At 36.5% G+C, this 22,130-nt stretch overlaps 1 protein-coding gene across 3 annotated transcripts in view; it reads left to right on the top strand.

Annotated features, from left to right (window-relative positions):
- The window catches only part of LOC113106222 (neural-cadherin), a 300,806-nt gene that overhangs the window by 251,220 nt on the left and 27,456 nt on the right, over nucleotides 1-22,130 (top strand). For all 3 annotated transcript variants that reach the window (XM_026267912.1, XM_026267913.1, XM_026267914.1), the window contains 4 exons: nucleotides 3,675-3,889; nucleotides 17,131-17,258; nucleotides 20,231-20,358; nucleotides 20,720-20,843. In XM_026267912.1, coding sequence (XP_026123697.1) covers nucleotides 3,675-3,889; nucleotides 17,131-17,258; nucleotides 20,231-20,358; nucleotides 20,720-20,843 — 595 coding nt within the window. The remainder of the gene's footprint in view (nucleotides 1-3,674; nucleotides 3,890-17,130; nucleotides 17,259-20,230; nucleotides 20,359-20,719; nucleotides 20,844-22,130) is intronic.

The raw sequence follows: 22,130 nt of genomic DNA, 5'->3' as shown, positions 1-22,130 counted from the left end.
CACAATGCAATTAGAGCACTCATGATGCGTTTGATTGCTTTATTGGGTGCACTGACCTGCCTAACTATCTTGCATTGTCTCAACTGTCATAAGTGCACAGAAGCCGTCATCCCATGTCATTTTCCTTTCAATCCGGCAATTAGAACTGCAGCTACAAGGGAGACAGTGAAGAGAGAGAGAAAGAAACAAAGAGCAAGAATACAGACACATGGAAGACTGACGGCAATAGACCCATGCATTTTTCAAAGACTATGATTAGATTTGCCAAAGAGGCTCTGAGGCAGGGGATCTGAGGGCACAGCAGTTCTTGGGAGGCAAACCAAGAGAAAGCAATTTGTCATTGATGTTTTTGAGCGAATGATGCTGTTTGTGGGCTGAATCGAGAGCGTGCACAACAGGTGGGGCTGATCTGTCAGAGAGCAGAACAAGAGAGCTGTTGATTACTGTTTGAGTCATACCAATACATATGCATATGAAGTGTATCTGCTTTTATATGGAAATTTTTGATGGCAAAGAGATACACAACATCGGCTTGTATTGTATAGTCTAGTGTGGTTTCTGTTTTATAGAGGATGATGTTTGGGAGGTTACCTTAATGAGAAAATCCTCAAAATAGAGCCTCAAAGTGTCCGTATTATGCTTATTTACAAGCTTACAACTATATTTACGTAGTGTTAAGTGCTTGATATTTTTGGGGGATGTTTCGTAACATTTAAGTGAGAAACAACTGGCACTGGGGCAAACCATGAAATAAGAAGATCCGACAACAGACAATGATGTTCAAGACAAAGTCTATTTATTCTGAGAGATACAGATTATCAGTCCTTTAAAAATTATTTAATAAATTATGGGGGGAAATAAGGAGGAAACGGAGTGACACCAAAACAAAGATATAATCAAAAAACAGAAACACCCTGATAACTTAACCCCAACCCAACTAATCTAACTACCAAACAGAAAATATAGAAATAAAACCGCAAACTTCAGCGTATCTGAGGCCCAACATAAACTACCCCAATTAATAACAAAAGTAGGGATGCACGATAATTTTTTATGGCCGATTCCAATACCGATTTTTTACAAGCAAACTGTCCGATTCCGATTTTTAACAAGAAACAAGAAACAAGGAAAGTATGCATAACAAAATGTTTATTTTGTATTTAATAGGCCAAAATAGCTTTTAGCTATTGAAAACAATAACCGTAACCATCTGAAATTAACGGCAGTATCTGCACAGTAAGCAGACTACATTTAATACAAACACAGATGGTACAGACATCAGCATTTAGCTTTTGTATTTGTATTGGGTTGAAACTACATAGAACTGGCCTTGTGTTAAATGATTAACTGTAACTATGTGAAATTGAAGGCAATAACTGCATAGTTCTACATTCTAAACACCACAATCAACACACATTCTATAGAGGTTTCTTAATCAGCATTCAGTATTTTAGTTTTTAAATTTGGTTTAAAAAAAAAAACTATTTACCAGTAAAACTAAATAAGTATGCTATATAAATACATTATTCTAAAATATTAAAATCAAACAATGTTGGTGAGAATAAAACAAAGGTGCAAAGTGTTTCATTCATCCAATAAAAAAAAAAAATAGGGTAATGATTCATATATTTTTTTACTTGAGCCAATGAAAAATAAATAACAATTTTCTCAAGTAAAAAAAATATATAGATGTGAATCATTACCCTACAATTTTTTTAATTGGATAATGAAACACTTTTTCAGTGTACTACAGCAGGTGCTTTTTAAATCAAATTAATTCAATGTAATTTTAAGGTAAAATAAAAATAATTATCCTAATGCAGAACTGACGTTTACTTCTGACTTTAAGCGTGTAAGCAAGCTCTGCTTTACAAAAAAAAATAAAAATACAGTTTTGTCACAGTTTAGTCCGTTTCGTTTCTCATCCAACACGCGTGAAGTTGAGCTGAAAATCCCTTCACAGGGCACGGACAGGTACAGTACGCTCACGCAGCTTCAGTGAGCAGGAAAGGCTCTTATCAATTACCTAGTTTTGGTAAAATATCCACAAACTAGAAAACCTCAAACCAACAAATAAGTCAGTCAACTAAACAATTCAGAAAATAAACACAAAACACAACTCCAACAATCAAAGAGAAAAATGAACGCGGCTAGCACAAATGGATAGTCGCCCGCTGGCTGGAAAGCAGGACAGCTGACAACGTCACACGAAGCCTGGCCCCCTTTTAAGTGGGTAGGTCCATCCTTATTGGTTCGCTAAGGAACTGAACAGCCAATAACAGAACCTAAGAATTTAGAACAGAAAAACTGGAGAGAGGGAAAGAAAAAAAAAACAGGGAGCAAACAAAAAAATACGAAACATATGAGGAATGTAACATGTTGTCTGCCAATACATCTACATAATTTAAAGTTCAAAATCACATTACTTTTTCATACTTTGTTGCTTTCAGCACCTCTTTTCACACTCTGCTTTGTTTTAGTTCCTTTCTGAAAAGCACAGTCTACTCTGATTGGTCAGCTCTCTGACTGGTTTGTTGTGATTGGTAAACCACTTAGACCATGTGTTGGAAATGCCCCTTACCATATGGATCATATCTGTGGTAACTATGGTGTAGGTATAGGAAGTAAATAAATGGTTTATGGCCTTGAAGCAAAAAATCAGTGTCTGTTAACAGTGATGTAGAAAAATCGCACAGATGACTACAAACAAGGAATTCAAGGCACCTTAATCAATTGTTAGCTATAGTCTCACAAAAAAAAAAAAAAAAAAAAAAAAGATGAAATGTTAAAAAAGCATAATATGTGCACAATAATTAAAAGAGATAGTTCACCTAAAATTTTTAATTCTGTCATTTATTACTCACCCTCATCTTGTTCCAAGCCCGTAAGACTGTCGTTCATCTTGGGAATACAAATTAAGATATTTTTGATGAAGTTCAAGCGCTTTCCGTCGCTTTTCGACCGAGATAAATGTAACTGAAATGTTCTCAGATCCAGAATTGTAGTAATGACATTAATAAAATTGTCCATGTGACATCAGTGGTTCAACTGTAATTTTATGAAGATACGAGAAGTCATTTTGTGTGCAAAGAAAACAAAAATAATGACTTTATTCAACAATTCTAATCTTCCATGTCACTCTCCTCACCCATTGTTGAAAGTATAGCTCGACATAAGGGTGAATAATCAATGTCAGAATTTAAGTTTTTGGGTGTACTATGCCTGTAAGATTTGTTTAATACTAGTCAATTGTTAATAATTAACAATTAAGTAATTTGATATGTTCATAGAAAATTGTTGTAAAGGATAATCATCATATAAGGATAATGAGGAATGTATAGTCTTTGAAGTGCAAGCTAAATTGAGTGAAGAGCATGCAGGCAGTGGTCAGTGAAGCATACCTCAATGTCTGGCTGGTATAGGCTGTATTTGACAGGTTGCATCACTCGATGACAGAGATAAGGTGGGAGTGGGATACAAAGCCCTGAGAAAAATCTAATTTGTATGTTGGGCGTACCTGAGTCTTTACTCTAGACTTAATAGGATAGTTTGCCCAGAAATTAAAATTGTCATAATTTACTCACTTGCATTCAAAACTTGTATGCTTAGGGTCCAGGTCAGTAAATCATACTGTTTTTAATAAGAGCTTTTGATTTTCTGTGTGCATACCATAGATGCCAGTGCCCGGCTCAGTTTGAGGGACCTGAGTGCCAGCAGACAAAACACAGTTTCCATGGCAACGGCTATGCTTGGTTTCCCCCTATAAGGCCATGCTTCGAGAGCCACCTCTCGCTGGAGTTCATCACAGAGGTGGCAGATGGTTTGCTGCTCTACAGCGGACCCCTCTCCCAGCTTCAGCCATGGGAGCCGGAAGACTTCATGGCCATAGGTAACCTACACACACACACCCACACCACAGGTCAAGAGGCGAGGGAAGGGTATTGTGAATCAGTGTTCAAATTCAAGGCTCTTGGAAAAACAACAATAATAATAAAATAAAATAAAATACAACTCTCTCTCTCTCTCTCTCTCTCTATATATATATATATATATATATATATATATATATATACAGTGCATATGATGCTTTTTGTCTTGACCTCATTATCATTGAGAAAACCTAATTATAAGATAAAAGATTATTTTATGATGATCAATTAATAAGGTGTACCAAACAATCACTAAGCAAAAATAATTAAATATCTAGCCTAGAGGTGTGTGATGTTGACAAAGAATATGTATACCTCTATATTTGATTTTATCGATAACGATCGATAACCAGACAATATTTTGCCAAGCATGTTGCACTGCAGGACTGCCATGGACAGCTGATTGTATGGTGGTCAGTTCACAGCATTGACAGAAATTAATATTTTCCAACAAGTTTAAAATGCTTTTTACCCTTTATATGCATTTTTACCTTTGTAAAATAGTCAATTACAATAATAAGTCATTGGGGCTGTTAACAACAAATAATATCATTATCAATTTCATGCAATGCAGAGGAAACACAGAAGCTGCATCAGAAGTGGCATTTAGATGCATATACACACTGTTTAATGTAAGACATGAATGCTTTAACCTGCAGTTACAAATGCGTAATTTTAATTTTAAAATGTTGAATACTGATATTTGAAATTATTTAAAAAATATATACATTTTTTTTAAATGTGTTACATTAAAATGTGAAATTAAAACCACCAGCTGGTTGCAGCGAGTCATTGCGATTAAACATAATCATTTAATTGGTTGATTTATGCAGGAACAAAACAGTTTCATGTTTTTCAAAGATGCAAAACAGTGCTGTGGCTTTGTTTGGAACCATTTTTGTTGGTGAAATAGAGCAAAAAAATAGGCAACATGATGAGAAGTATGTCTCTTAATATTAACTTCTTGTTCATTGAACTGTTGTATAAAATCAATATCACATTTGTGTTTTTTTGCAAAAAAAAAAAAAAAAACGTGCCACTATTCGCATGATATTGTTTAGCTATATGAAATATCTTTCATGCATTTAGAGTGTTCTAAATGCAGTCTATTATACCGAATCATACAGTGAAAGAACACAATCTAAAATGAGCATTCATTCTAGCTGGTGTTTTGAGCACTCATAACTCCTCTTATAATCAATGAAGCTGTCCATACTCGGTATGATAAATTAATCTTTAACTTACATCCTACGTACATATGTACTTTGTTGCTTATGATGAGGGAATTCACAACTTTCAGTCTTAACAAAACTCGGGGGTTTCAGCGATGACTAATTTGAATGCCTCTGATTGGCAACTGCATTCCTAAGTTTAACAGAATTGTGTGTTATTGGTTATAATGAGCAATCCTGAAAAAAACGTGTAAGAATAAAACATGATGTATCATAAGCAGGTCCCTCTGCTCCAGGCATAACAGGGCATTATTTGGATTGTACATGATGACAGAGAAATAAAATAAAATATGAAAAATTACTGTTGTAGATCCGTTCTTCTGTTATGGACTGGTGAGGTACAAATATACAAGGACGAAGGAGAACAACAAAAAGTTATTTTAATTAGAATATTCAGGAGGCAGGTAACTAAATGTACATTAGAACAACAAATAAACATCAACGATAATGGACAAAGTTTGAAATCAAGCTATTTTGTGCTACTGCAACAAATGTAGCTCACTGTAAAATACAGAGAGTGAGCAAATATGCAGCTGATTACAGCGATATGGATTTTTGCACAAGCTCTGCAGTTCAGTACTCCAGTAAAGTCCAGCCATATCACGTTTATTTATTTAGTACTTTATGTAATAGCCTTAAATCAAGCAGCTTTTCAGTATTAAACATCAGTCAGTGTGGCTTTCAGTCAGAATTATAGCTTGATTCTCTGCCATGTCATTTTGTTTGCCAAAATATTTGTTTGTGCAAATGAATTGCACAATTGTTTTTAAATAATGATTTGAAGATATTACCTTAATTTATTTGTTAGAATATGTTTAACTCAATATTTTAATTAACTACAAAGATGGATAATTAAAAAATCTACTGATTAATCGGCAATTAGTTGATTAATTGTTCTAATAATTGTTAGATTAATCAAATTAATAGTTTGTTGCAGCCTTAATCACAAGCTGAACCTCTGCCACATCTGCTTTCATCTCACAGTAGGGCTACACCTAGAGAGAAGGGAAAGAAAAAAGTGTTGATAAATATGTTTTTTTTTTAGACAGAAAGAGATGAAGAGACTCCTTCGTGTCTCTCCGGCAGGATTTAGTGTTTCTAATAAAAAAAGTTTTATTGCTGTAACATTTTCTTACTCAGGGGAGATCTGCTATCATCTAACAAACTAAACATAGAGAACAAGATAAAACATACCACATTATTTCTGTTTGTTTGCGTATGTGTATCATAAATTCTGCAGTTTCACTATGCTGGTGGCTTGTGTGTGCAGCCGTATGAGCTCATTAGGGGTTAACGCAGGCACTCATTATATCAGTAAAGGCTTATTTGTCATTAATCTGGGAGAATGATTGCAATGGGGTATACACATTTAGAGTTTTAATGAACTCACAGATCTTCCTACGTGCCAAGCATTCGTTCATAAGAGAGCTTGTGCTCTTGATCGGATCACTGATGTGTTGGCAAATGTTGATAATCAGCTGATAAAGCTGTATGCGAGTGTTATCAATAACTCTCTATTCTAATTATATATATATATATATATATATATATATATATATATATATATATATATAAAGACACTTGTCCCTTTTAGGCACTCATTCATTTGCTTCTGGTTTTCTTAAAAAAATAAAAATAATAATAAACTAACACTAGCTTTCTAACGTTTTTGTATTCTATCTATTTTCTTTTAATTTATTATACAGTTAACAAAAGCAAAAAAAAAGACCTTGAACACTAGCTTGCTCTATTCTTGTTCTATTCTATCTGTTTTCTTTTTATCTATAATATTATATTATAATAAAAAAAAAAAACCTTGCTACGTGTACTGCATTAAGCTAACTGAGACTTGTTGTAGCACTTGTATATCATTACTCTTTTGTTGATTTTGATTGCCTCCATTGTCCTCATTGATAAAAGTGTCTGCTAAATGACTAAATGAAAATGTAATGTAATCAGTATAGGGTGAGACGGAGAACATATGGAGAGAAAAAGAGGGAAGGATGGCAATCAGCGGATCTGAGGTGAGAAAAAGAGAGTGACAGGGAGTGAAAGTGAAGGGTTCAACTGTGGACAGGGTTTCACGGTGGCTACAGAAACAAAGAGTGCTGAAGTGGTGGAGATCTGCCTGAGCTTCAGGTTTAGTTTAGTATTAGGGTGAGAGTGATAGTCGAGTGCTTCCTTCAGCTGTGGCAGAACTGCCGCTCAGCCAGGGATCTCTGGATATCTGTCATAACTGGTCCTTGATCCCATTGACTAGACTTGATGAATGATGACACACACACACACTTACACCGGCTGTGAGCGGTGCAATGCTGGATGTGATGTAGCGAGACGAGTCCCTGGTAGTAAACGAATGCCCCATTCTATTTATGACGTATTGCAAACCTCTTGCACTACTTTTGACATAAGGGACAAAATGGTCACTTTTCAACTGTCGCTCTGACACATACAGTGTAGATAGCCTCAAGCAAGAGAAGTCCCACCTGGTGTAGACACGGTGTTAAAAATAAAGTGGGTTTTCATAACAATGCAGTAGAAGAACAATTGTGGGATTTTCCAGAGAATCTTTCTGTGAACAGTTAATTAAATAATCTTTTTGTGAATAATATTTTAACCTGTTGATCCTTGCCCTTGGTCACTTTACCTTTGTTTACATTCACTAGGCAACTGCTCACAAATGTTACGAATGTTTTGAAATGTCTTTAAGTTTAGTTTATGTATCCAGTCTCTGTTTTATGATAGAAATGCTTTAGCTATTTTCAAAATAGTGCGGTAGTTTTACTCATAGTATGCAAAGAGTGTCATCGGATCTTGAAATGCATAACCTATCATTCACTGTGTAGACAGCCAGCCAGGGCCATTGTAGTAAAATATTGATAAAACTTTAATGTGATTTATACACAGTGTAGGATTTGAGTTTGTATGGAAAAACATAATGTATTTTTGAAGGCTGATTGCCGTCTGAATCGCCTATCAATGTAGCATTTGTTTTTGTTGCAAACTTGCAATCTGGACCTTTTAACGTTATGAAATAGTTAAGGATAGTGAATAGTTTTTTTTTTTTTTTCTGGATTCTTTTATGAATAAAAAGTTTAAAAGAACAGCATTTATTTAAAATTAAAATCTTTTTTCTAACAATATTAGTCTTTACTATCACTTCTATCCATTTAACACATCCTAGCTGAAGTATTCAATACTTTGGGTAGTTCAGCCAAAAAATGTTTAAAATAAAATAAATAAATAAATAAAATAGTTTTTTACTCATTTACTCACTCATTTTGTTACTCAATTTACTCACCCTTTATACCATTTTAAACCCTTAAGAAGTAAATTTTTGGAGCACAAATAGTAATATCTCAATGTCAGGGTGAGTAAATAAGAAGTTAATAAATAGGTCAAATAAATTAGGATTCAATTTGTTTTGGTGAACCATCCATTTAAAGTTAATAAACTGACAGTGAAACTAGCTCAACATTATTTTTTTTTGCAGTACATATAAACGTTTTAATCTATGAATTAACATGAATGTATAATGAGCTAATATGAATTAACAGTATATTTATAAATTAACATTAAGATTGTATGTCATATAATAGAAACACATTTTTATGTATATTCAAATCTGAAATAAAAATAATTTCCACTGAAGACACAGTTCTGTTATCTTGTTTTGTTTGCGAAGTGGAGTTTTTTCAGTTCCTAGTTCGCAGGTTCCAGGAGCACTGCAGAGGTGACCTTTCCCCAACTTCTGCTGTAGACATGTACAGATTGGATATAAACTGGGCACTGGCTGCGGAACCAGCACTAGAAAAGAGGAAAGAAAGAGAGAGAGAGAGAGAGAGAGAGAGAATGGTTGGATGGGTCTAGTGAGGACATGCAGCAAACAGAGAGGAAATCTGAAAGAGGAGAGATGGAAACAGAGAAACAGTCTAGTATAGAGCTAGAGAGAGAGAGAGAGGGAGGAAGAGTGAGGAAAGAGAAACAGATTAAATAGATAAAAGAAGTGCAGATTTGAAGGAGCTGCTGAGGAGAAACAGTAAGTGGCGCAGCTCAGACATGAATTAAACGGAGAAAGAAGTTCATGTCTGGGTGAGAGACGAAGATGGTGTATGAACGGAAAAGGTGGAACGAAGGAAGAAAGCGGGAGATGAATAATGATGAATGGCAGTGCAGAAGACAGCGGAACAAGTGTAACCACAGTGTGAGTGTCCACGCATTAGTCTTTCTCTCCAGTCCTTCTCGCCTTCACTCTATCAAACCTTATTACTTACTGCTGTTCTTCACTGTGGCCTATTAAACCTTATCATTGGACTGCTGCCTGCCAGTTTACGCCTCTGCTCTTCTTGTTAAAGACACTCATGACACTGATACTACAATGCAGCTGCATAGTGTACACACACCCAGGGGCCTCCCACACACATCCCTGAGTGCAGCAGATTATGTTGATGTGTCTGTGCCAGTATTAGTACTTCTGAGTTGTTTACGAATGCATTATCAATCGCGACCTTTGCAATGAGTTCAAGGTCAAGTAGTATTTGTTTGGCTTTGATTTGAGCTGAGCCGAACGTTGCTGCTGGTCAGTAATTATTCCCAGTGGGTATTTCAGCTGAAAAGAAGTAGTAGTTCAAATTGATGAGATATGCCTTTCTTGTCATATTGATGATTCCAGTTACATTTGTGAACAACCTGAGTAGACATGCATTTTCCTTTTAAGCCTCATGTATATTAAGGCATGCATATACTTTTGCCTTGGGTGATTCACACATCAGTCAGAGCGCTTGAGGCATAGCTACGTACAATATAAAACAAGTGGCAAGCATGAAATCCACACATGATGTCTCTATTAAAGAGCAACCGTCTTTCTCCACCTCTAGCATGAATTCATTCTCCTCAACTCACTTTTTCTCATTACAGCCCAGATTAATTTTCTCCAGACAACCTCTGACCTCTTCCTCAATTTATTTCCGTTGATGGAAATGGGCGCACGGATACGTGCTTGAAGACTTCATGTCACATGGGTCTTATTGGTGGTTACAGTCTCTTTCCAAGGTTAGACAAAGATTTGGGGGGTGAGCATGTCAAATCAATAGACAAATTAGAATGACAAATGTAATTTATTTGATTAAGGACACATATTGAATGATAAGTAGCCTCATGAGGTCATTTGCACATGATTGAACAGACTTGTGGCCATAGATAATGTTCAGGGACACTGGAGAACATTTTTTTGTGAATGGATGGCATACTTGATTAATTTCTTAGTTTTGTCAAGGATGTAAAGGTAATGCACCCTAGAAATCACGCATCTAAAATGCACTTTTATCCAAAGCAGTTTCTTAAGTTGGTTTCCTTTAGAGGATTTGGAAATACATAGATACATAACATCTATTTAATAATTAAAGAATATATGTATTCATATATTCATGAGAAATATATGGCATTGATCTATTTTTTTTTCCACATTCACAAGCATATAGACATAAACATGTTCAGTTTTGTTTTGTTTTTTATTTTGTTTTTTAAGACATGAATACAAAGAAGGACACATTAAATTGATCAGAATTGAGAGAGAAGACACTAAAGGTAGTTATAATATCACCAAAGTTTTACATTTCTAATAAATGCTGTTCTTTTGGAATACAATTTTGAAAAAGGGAAGTCGTGGCCTAGTGGTTCGAGAGTTTGACTTCTAACCCTAAGGTTGTCAGTTCGAGTCTTGGGCCGTCAATACCACGACTTAGGTGCCCTTTAGCAAGGCACCGAATCCCCAACTGCTCCCCGGGCGCCGCAGCATAAATGGCTGCCCACTGCTCCGGGTGTGTGTTCACAGTGTGTGTGTGTGTGTTCACTGCTGTGTGTGTGCACTTTGGATGGGTTAAATTCAGAGCACAACTTCTGAGTATGGGTCACCATACTTGACTGAATGTCACGTCACTTTCACTTACATATGATAAAAAAAAAAAAAAAAAAAACAACAACTTGGTCACACTTTATATTAGGGTTAGTTATCTTCTCACCCTTGAAGCATCCTGTATGTGGCTTTCTTCTTTCAGAAAAATCCAATCAAAGTTATATTAAAAATTGGCATGGTAAGCAGGTGTTTGTTGTCAATAGTTTAGAAGATGAAATAAAGTTGCGTGCATCTGTAATGAAACGTCCCTCACACGGCTCCGGGGGGTTGAATAAAGGCCCCCTGTAGTGAATCCATGTGTTTTTGTAAGATAAATATCCATATTTCAAATGTTCTTCTCACTTCTGCTTACTGTGGGGAACCGGAAGACGTGCAGGTGGAAGATGGAAGATGTGGGAATGTAGGAGCAAAGGAAAAAAAGTGTTTATTAAATTTGAAATCTGGATATTTATCTTACAACAACGCTTTGAATTTTATAAAATTTTGATCAAATAAATGCAGTATTGTACTACTTTTGAAAGGCTGTGTTTTTGTGTCTGTGCACTTTTAATGATACATAATAAATATTTCTCAATATCTGTCAGAATTCATGATAGAAAATCTAATTAAAATGATCATATCGGCTGAATGTGTGAGCAAAGTTTGTGTTTATTATCAGTTCATGAAATTATGAAGTAATTCAAGTATTGTTGTGAATTTAAAAAAAAATGTTTTTGGAACTGTGAGGTGTTTGTGAATGTGTTTGTGAGCTTATGCACACACACACACACACACACACACACACACACACACACACACACACTCAGGCGGAGCGTCTGGCAGACGAAAGTGAGCGCAGAGATACAGTTACACCCAGAGTGTGATGTGCACATTACGGTCAATTTACAGAAACCTGCTTCACGGTGAACCCTCTCAGACTCATCATGCCACAGCAGCTCTCAAATATCCCTTTCAGCTTACAATATTTCAGCTCATTTCCTGAGCCACTGATGGGAGGGCCACTGGGTGGGGTTTCCAGGGTCCATATGCCACCGGCCCTCCTGTTCGTCCCTTAGGACCTGCAAAGAGAGGCCATTTCTCATGCTTAAAAGGGGAAATGCATTTGGGAGGGGGTCTTGGGGGATGAGGTCGGCCTCTCTTCATCTTCCCTCCCGCTGACAGAGGGATTAATGTGCAGTGATGTTACAGGGAGACCAGCATGAATTAGGGATGAGGAGCAGAGAGCATAGGCGACCCCCGTGACTGCAGAGGGATCGTTTCTGAGAGCAAAAACATGTTGCAGTCTTATTACATATACAGATTGTGTTCCGAGTATGACATTTACATGGCCAGCGGTACATACCAAACAGAGTGCCCACTTACCCTGCTTTTACCCTCCCTCTCTCTCTTCCTGGTTTTCATCTGTGTATTAAGGTCGTGACACACCAAACCGACAACAGAGAACTAGTAGCGAAGAAAGCTGTGTTGCTGCTTCGCCTTGCATGCCTCAAGGCTAAAACTTTGCTCTGCGCCAACTAGAACATATGTTTTGCACCTGTTTGAGAGAAAAAAAAACTGTTTATATCAGCAGGTGGCAGTAGACTATATTTGTCTACTAAAAAGAAAAACCAAAACAAATGTAAACAAAGCAGCACTTGCTTATATTTTTGAATATGAATCATGTTCAAGATGCCCATATTGTTATAAAAATAAAAACGTGTATAGTCCTTAGTCAGGGTAGGTCCAAATTTAATTTTTGAGCCAATTATTCAGTATTGAAAGCTCTAAGTTGGGAAAAGTACATGATCTAGGACCTTTATACGCTGCATAGCATTGTAAAAAAACAGGTTGCACTTTATTTTACAGTACGTGTACTTCCATGTACTTATAGTGTACTTACAGTGTATTTATCTAAGAAAGTTCTGGTAATACAAGGTAACTACATGGGGTAGGGTTAGGTTTAGGGGTAGGTTCAGGGTTAGTACCTAGTTATTATATAGTATGTACATGGAGAACAGGACTGTAAAATAAAGTGCTACCAAAAAACAAGTTTATACCTCACAGCGTAATTTTCATTCATTTTAAATTCAATATGAGGTCTAACCTAACTAAGGTGTGTTGGAATGCTTAGTTAAGATGACGTGAAATTAGTCTCTTGACTTTCTCAATTGCTTGCTTTCATTTCATGCTGATTTAACATGCTCAGGCAGCCCAAAAGTAGTAGACAGGATCCTACTAGTGCAGAGAGAGTGAACACACTTTCCAGCGGCTGCATCCTTCTCGCTGGCTGCGGCGCTTGAAGGGGATACACGGCCCGGCATCCTGGCCTGATGTCCATTTAAACGGGTCCGGCAGCTCACATTTCTGGCGGCGCGGGAGTTACTCTACGCACCCTTCCTGGAAGACACTAGTGTTTATGCACAGGGATGAGACAGGTCTCCCGAGGAGAGGCACATTGGGCTTTTAAACAGCGGTGGTGATGAGGCTTCATTTGCATCAGGTGTGCCCCATCACAAGCCGCCAGCCCTGGCTCATCCAGCACCCCTCCTCTCTCACACACCCACTCCCGCCGGGAGCCTGGTGAAGGGGTGGCGATTAAGGGAAGGGGTGCCAATGACTCGTCACAAACAAAACAACAGTCACTAATTAAAAAAGTACAAAACGAAGATTTGTAAAGAAGAATGTCAGAAGATATCGATATCAGCCAAGAGGAGCCTAATTTTCATTTTTGGGTGAACTAACCCGTTTAAAGCTGAGCTGACACTGTTTCTCACCCTTTAGAAACTTCGGATAGTCACATCCTCTTTCTGTCTGTCTTGTAGAGATGCCTTCATTACTTCCCCTCACTTCAGTCCTCTCAAATCAATATAAACTGCAGACATGTAACTTTTCCATCTTTCAGTTTCACTCCTGTTGCCCTTCTTTCTCAATCCCACTTCATCTGCACTCCACCTAAAATGTCATGTCAGCCCGAGAAGACATGGTCTGCAGCGCTTCATGTCTGGGACAGGATTGGTGACAGTGTCAGTGTAGGAGAGCGGTGCTCCATTCTCAGGGGCTTCCCTCTGAAAAGGGCTTCTCAGCCCAGATTACAGCAGCACTGCTCCTCACCCGGCGTGTTCGCTGTTATCTCCAGCTCAACATTCCGATCCCATCGGGAGTTAGCCTGGATACATCTACAGAGAAATAGGATGAGAGAGAATTCAATGAGACCGTCGGAAACTGCCAGGAGAGGAACAGTTTAAGAAACTCTGAGGAGTTTAAATAGATATTTCATTCAGTTCGATGAACCATAGCTTGAAGTCTCCCTGTAAAAAAAAAAAAAAAGGAATTGCATTAGGTATTATTTCAATTTGTGAAACTTTAAATGTCATTGCTGAGCAGACGAGGGTTAAAAAAAAAAAAAAAAAAAACTTTGCAAGTTATTTCTACTGGACAAACAAATTGACACTGTGTATAGGCTGAGATTTGATACAATTGAGAGTAATTAACTCGCTCAGTCATCTTTGAGTTGTTAAGATCTGTTTAATAGTTTATTTCCTCTTTTTTTCGTTTTTCGTTTTTCATTAAAATGAAACGATGATGCAAAATATTGTGAACAAGTACATTTCATTATTACAAGTGTATTACATAAAACATGAATTTACACTGTTCAGGGATAAATACTTCATTTCAAAACTAATTTGAAGATGATAGATATGGTAATATTTGAAACAAATGCAAACAAAATGTTTATTTGTGTGTGTGTGTGTGTGTGTGTGTGTGTGTGTGTGTGTGTGTGCGCGCACAAACATATGAATGTACGAACACGCATATTAATTTAACTTTTTTATTATATGATTCCTTTTTTTTTTATTTGCTCACCAAGGCTGTGTTTTTTGGATAAACAGTGCAGTAAAACAATGATTAATTTTCTTGTAAAATCTGTACTGTGAAATTCTAATAATTTGAAATAACTGTTTTCTATTTGTATTTCAAAAAAAATTTTGTTCATGTAATGGCAAAGCTGAATTACAAGCCAATACTCTAGTCTTTCAGTGTCCAGTGTTACCTACTGATTTGGTGCTCAAGAAGTTCAAAAGTTATATATATGTATATATATATATATATATATATATATATATGTGTGTGTGTGTGTGTGTGTACACATATATGCACTCACTGTGTGACTGAAATATGTACTTAGCTAACACCGGCAAAGTGCAGAGCAATATTATTAACCAGTTCTTCTGAGCCATTATTTCCATCATTGCTCTATTTGTCTCTCAGCATGTGCACACCAAACTCCCCCTCAACTGAGGCAGCGAGACCAAGTCCCTCAGCACTCATGAGCCGCTTGAATGGGTTAAAACAGGGGAGGATGATGGAAGACATTCACTACCCAGAGCATTCTGTGCGAGAAATAATAGGAGAAATAGAGTGACAGCAAGAATAAAGCACAGATGGACGGCATAAATCAACCAGTTTTAATGATGGTGTGAAGGAATTAGCCAGGACAATCTGTCTGGAGAGTCAGTTATTTGATTTGAGCTAATGAAGTGGGTACATGTGTTTTGAGAAGCATCTAGTGTTGCTAAATTGCAGTTCATCTTACCTCTTATACAGCAGTAAAAAAAAAACAAAAAAAAAACGCACAATGCCCAGGGAAAGTTCACGCAGTGCCAAACAGTACAACACAGCTGGACCGAGAGGAAGCTCGTGTTATTTATAGAAACTACAAAGGTACAGCATCAAAGGGAGAATTTGAGAAGATGACAAATAAGAAATTAGAGAGAGAATTTGAAGACATATTGGAAAAGTGGGCTGATGAAACACAAGACAGATATGTCAGCCAAAGTGGGCACTGAAGGCTTTTTTAACAGCAAAGACCCTGCTGACAAATGTGAAATTAGTTGGAGGCGTATCTTCCCGTATGCCCAGACTCTCAGTCAGACTATACCAAGCTTAAGGGAGCTTCCTGGCTTCATTAATTTTTAATTTGCCAAACGACTAACTCAGACAAAAAGAAGAACTTTCTCTAATATGTTTTTTCCTAGTATGCCAGAGAATGATATAATCATAATTGAGGCAGGCTCTGCAGTGCTTACTTGACCTTGTAATGTGAAACAAAGGGGTAGTTTATGTGATACATGTGTTAGTCAAAAACCTGCTGTTGGTTGTGCTTATATAATGCTTTCAATAGGTAGTTTTCTGACAGTGTACATACTTAAGGTTGAGTCTTTATAACTGCCCTCCACTTCTTCATAGCTTCACTGGTATTTCTCAAATATCGGCATCGCGATACGTTTTTCTGCGTGACCAGTGTGTTCCAGGCGGGACTTTTATTTTGACAGCGCTAAGAGCGGCAGTGCCTGAGCACACACAGCTCACACTATCCCTCTTGTTTACTGTCATTGTTAACAATTCTGTCTAAAAGGGATAGAAGTCTGTCTTATAATCAGATAGTTTGGTTAAACAAAGGAATTGCTTTTATATTATTAGTAATAGAAAGGCAAACAATACTTTCTCATTTGCCGTCAGCATTAATCAAATAAGCATTTAAATCATTTAATCAAATCTTTAACTAATAAACATTTAATTTCACAATAGTCGAATCGGTGTTACCCTGGCTTTATTTGAGAATAATGATTCGCACGTGCACACAACTTCTCAGAATACTGAAATAATCACCCAGTTGGTTACAGTGTTTACTTTTTAATTTTTATGAAATATTCATGTGAAAAATACTTTGTCATCTAAGTATAAGTATGTTTATTTTACACATCCATTTTTTAAACCATTGTCAAGAGATTTATTTCAAATTTCTTAAATATGTGTATAATATCTCTCTCTCTCTCTCTCTCTCTCTCTCTCTCTCTCTCTCTCTCTCTCTCTCTCTCTCTCTCTCTCTCTCTCTCTCTCTCTCTATATATATATATATATATATATATATATATAATCGGCTATCGACCTCCCTGCTTTCCATGATATCTTGATATGCTTTCCAATATCGGTCGACCACTAGTCTTAACTGTCCATCTATCTGCCCTTTCTTCTCATCTCTCTCTCTCTGTCTGTCGCTGTGCTTCTCTCTCAGAACTGATCGACGGCACCCCCACCCTGAAAATTAACCACGGCTCGGGTACATTGGTCCTGCAGTTGCCGGGCAACGTGAACGTAGCGGACAGACGGTGGCACAGACTGGACGTTAGGAGCAACAGCAAAGTAAGTGTTCACCGTTAACAAGCAACTGACTGCTGAGCCCAGTCGAGCGGAGGCCCATCTCTCCCTGCCATCTTCCTCCAATAATACACCTCAGCACATTTGTACGTCAAAGTCTTACTTACCTCTTCTGAAATCATCCATAGGGGACAGTGGAAGTGTGGTGGCAGCTGTTAGCAAGGGTTTACTTGATCCCAGACATTTGTTTAGTGTTCTAATTTGTATTCAGTGTTGCCACAGTGTTGACTGTTTTAGATTCAGCAGCTACTTAGTTGCTGCTAGGCTCTGTAGTAGCACTGGCATGTAGTCTTGCCATGGTGCAATTTGCCTTAGGGTCAGTCTGAAATTGCTTGAAATTATAATGCTTATTGTTCAATACAAACAGGACGTAAGCCTCCTGCTGGGTGCCAAGGGAACATTGCAGATTGGAGCTTTTAGCATCTTGACATGCTATGTGTTTAATATTACCATGCCTGAGGGGTTTAGCCTCTAAAGAGAGTGAGAAAAAGATTTCCACAGAAAGAAACAAAATCAGATTTTATTTAGCTTCAGGATATCAAAGATTTGTATTATTTTGAGCCAATTTTAGGCCTCATATTGTTTTGTTTGTAATGCATGGCACACATTTCTATGCAGATTTGTTGTGTTCAGAATGACTTTAATGTCTGGTAGTGTGTGAATCTCAGTCGTGTAGGTCCGTTAATGGGATGCAAAATCAAAATTCTGTCATCATTTACTTACCCTCATGTCATTCCAAACCACTTTTGTTCATCTTCAAAACATAAATGAAGATATTTATGTCCCTCCAACAAAAGTCCATTCAACCAAAACTTTACACTTTAATGTACTGAAAACTTGTATGTTATGAAAACATGGTCAAATTAATTCACATTAATCAAGCAGTTTAGAGACATGGTTACTTTATATGATGAACAGAATTAATTTAGGATTGTATGCACACATAAACACTGATCAACACAAATACAGAGTGTATGGGACAATATGAGGATGTGTAAATGATGACCTGAAATATCCTTGTCTCCATGTTCTGCATATGTCAGGTAGTGTATGTGTATATACACTCAAAAAAAAAAAAAAGCATACTATTAGGTAATGTTTTAAGGGGTCATATGGTGAGATTAAAATTTTTCCTTTCTCTTCGGAGTGTTACAAGCTTTTGTTGCATAAAGAAGATCTGTAAAGTTGCAAAGACTAAAGTCTCAAATCCAAAGAGATATTCTTTATCAAAGTTAAGACTCTGTCATGCCCCCCTAAAACGGATTGTTCAAACACTCACTATGTAGAACATCACTATGTAGAAATATTTGTGTAATGCCGCCCAAATGTTCACGCAAAGAAAGAAGTTGTGGTTTCAGTAACTGCAGTTAGTGTTGAATCAGCCGTGTCAGGGAGATGATGTGTATCTAGGCAAAAGCAAAAGCACTTTATTTGGCCTTACAAAAGTAGATGCATTTAGGAATCTTTAAGATTACTTACAACAGAACAGCAAGACATTTTATGAACGACCGTTTTGTGAACCTAGGAGAGGAGGTAATTCTGACTTTGCTACGACAATCTGGCGCTTCTGAATCAGCTACTGTATGTATGTGGATTCACACAGTGGAGTCAACTGTCTTAACCCTCAGTGGTTTGTAAACTGCAAACACATACAAGCTTCATCACTGTGTCTGTCACGTGACTCTGTTCCCCTTTCAGACTTGAACTGATGGAAAAACTAAGGACATTATTAACTGTCTTTACATTTATTTTGAAAGATGAAACTTGCGATTATGGAAAGGGGCGTTTCCGATTAATGCTTGCAGTGTTCAGCCAATCACAATGCCTTGGGTCAGTTGACCAATCAGAGCAGACTGTGCTTGTCTGAAGAAGGGATTTTATAGAAAACTACGTGTTTGAGAGAGGCAGGGCATAGAGGACCTACAATAATATACAGTATTTGAAAAAGAATGTGGTTTTTGAACATTAAAGCATGTCAACATATTCTGGTACACCAAATAAACAAAATAAAGATCTTTAAAAAAGCATCATATGACCCCTTTAATATTTTATTATTTTTACCCTGTTTTTCTGTAACTCAGCTGATGGGTAATTTTTTATTGTCGATACAAATTATTTCTCCCACTTCCCATTGGCTGCTCCTGTCACATCTTAAAAAGTTTACTGAATGTTTACAAGTATTTTATCATTGTAAAAGACTGACTTGCCATTGACTTGCCAAAAAATATTGTATATGAACGGTTCAGATTTCAGAGTACATTTTATTATTTAAAATGAAAAAATGTTCAATTGGTTGACTGACCCAGCACTATGTCAAAAAACAACCCAAAAAGATTGTTTTTTTTATTTAGAGTAACAAAGCTCATCTTTGTATGGGGTCATATTGACCCAAGGACGAATCTTGAAATATGTACCTAACATAGAACTTAAAAAAAAAAAAAAAAAAAAAAAAAAAAAATATATATATATATATATATATATATATATATATATATATATATATATATATATATATATATATATATATATAACTATTTAGTGTATCCGAGCACCCAGTTGTAAAGCATGAATCAGTCCAATGAATTTTTAGATTCTATATTTTTCAGCACACACTCTACCTCTTCTACCAATTGATTTCTTTTATTCTATTCTTCAGCAGTGTTTTTGCTGTGGTCAAATTGAACCCAAACAGAAATAACGTTAACAGAATGGATACCAGTCACCCTTCTGAGAAAGTTATGAGATCCCACTTGAATAATATGTAGCAACAAGGTTTTGACCAGAGTAATATATTACATGGATCAGAAGGGGAAATAAGAGGTTTACTTAAAAAGTGTACATTAACAGTCTCAGAACATGATGGTTAATTTGCTGCCAATAAATGGTTTTTCATGTAAGTCGAATTCCTAAATTTTTGTGGTAATAAAGGTTCTTTTTCACCCACATTTCTTCTTCAGGAGGTTCGTTTTACACTTGACCGCTGTGCAGGAGCTACTATCATGGAGATGGAAGGAGTGGGCAGCTGGCTAACTACTGAAGACCACACTTCCTGTGAAGTTAGTGGCATCACACCAAATATGGACAAGTAAATCACTTAATTTACTTCTCTTTTAACACCAATGCATAACTTTTTAAAGTGTTAAAAAATATGGCCCTGATGAACCATTAAAATTTGAGTGCTAAACAAATCATTCTTCCGCCTTGATAGCAGGTCACCGAGGACAAGTCAATGAAACAATCATTACTTACTCTTTCTCACTATACATATGAGCCTCCTGCCAGTTACTGACTCGATAATGTCTTGAAACATTTACAATTATACAAAGGTCTCAATCTAAAAGGTCAAATGAATTATCAGAGTTAATCTCTGGTGAAAAATGACCTCTCCATAGCATATATAGAAGCAAATGTTGCTAGTGTAATAACATCCTTTAATACGCTTCCAGGCATCTGAACATGACACAGGTGCTTCAGCTAGGAGGAGTGAATGAGAACCTGCCATATATCTACCCTCAGCTACAACACAAGCACTTCACTGGCTGTATCCGAAACCTCGTTGTGGACAGCAAGGTGAGCAAATGCATATCAGTAGGTCTTTTTATCCTGTACCATTTAAGATGAGCAAAGACATGAGGAAAAAAAAGAAAACATGTCACGACTTTTTAGGGTTGTGTCCAATGTCAGTTTTGAGTGTTTTTATAACAAATGTGACCCGTGCTGGCAAAATGAGTCAGAATGCATGCAGCTTAATTTTAAGCTACACACAATTTTTTTTTAATAAATTGATTTTCATTGAATTTTAGTTTTTCCACAAAAATATGTTCATTAAGCCCTCGACTAGTGATTCCAATGCTCCAAAATAGTAATTAAACACCATTATCTTTATTTGTACTTTTTCTGAGGGGAGTACATTTTCTCCGCTCCCTTCTCGCCTGCATCAAAGATGCTTCTGGCAGCATGCAATCCAGATAAATATTACCGTTTTTAAGTATTCATGCGAAACATAACCTGTTATCTCTTAAGTGAGCATTTGGGGAGCTGTTGAGGAAAAACATCTGAGGTGTAAAATTATATTAGATCCGTATATTATAGTAGGTCTAGTAATATAGACCGTCTTTTGTATTAATGTTGATCCAACAATAAAGGAAAAGAGGCAATCACTCACTGCTCTTGATTGAATTGCTTTTGTAGTTGTTGTTTTTTTTTTAACATTGTGTTTGTAGCAAACACATTTAAGGGAGTTTTAGATTTGATTATTTGTTTTTCTTACTTGAATGCTTTTGTTTAGATGTAAAATGAAAAAGGTAATGCATTATTAGCTATTATTAAGATAAAATTAAATTGAGAATATTTTATATTAACAAAGAAACTCTTGTGAATATGAACATAGTAATTATTGTTAAGAAAAGAACTGAAGGGAAATATAAAATGTTGCTAGGAGATTTTGCTTTGGAGCATTCAGAAAACTTTAACTTGATTTTTCTCAAAATTGAGTTTGCTGACTCAGTCAACTTCAAACACATTTAGTTCAGTCATTTTTCATCAGATTCCAACAAAACAAGATCTTATAATTGACAATTTGAAAATAGAAATTTTTTTTTTTTTTTTTACTGATTGTGACTCATTTAGTCAGCCCAGGGCACAAACATACCAGCCATAGATATTGCTAATACATGTCCCAGCATAGTTATGTCAGTATATGCACTTTTAATTATTTAGCTGCTGAAGGAGATTTGATTGTAAGATGTGTACTGCCTAGGTCACACTTTCACTTTCCATGAAGTGTTTTTGAAGTGAGGTATAATCGACCGTGGCGCTGGCCATAGTCTGAAGCCGATCTGTGATCTCACCTAAGTT

The sequence above is a fragment of the Carassius auratus genome, chromosome 7, assembly GCF_003368295.1.
Source record: "Carassius auratus strain Wakin chromosome 7, ASM336829v1, whole genome shotgun sequence".
Taxonomy (NCBI): Eukaryota; Metazoa; Chordata; class Actinopteri; order Cypriniformes; family Cyprinidae; genus Carassius; species Carassius auratus.
The sequence above is the reverse complement of the archived record's forward strand: the minus strand, read 5'-3'. Positions and strand labels throughout refer to the sequence as shown.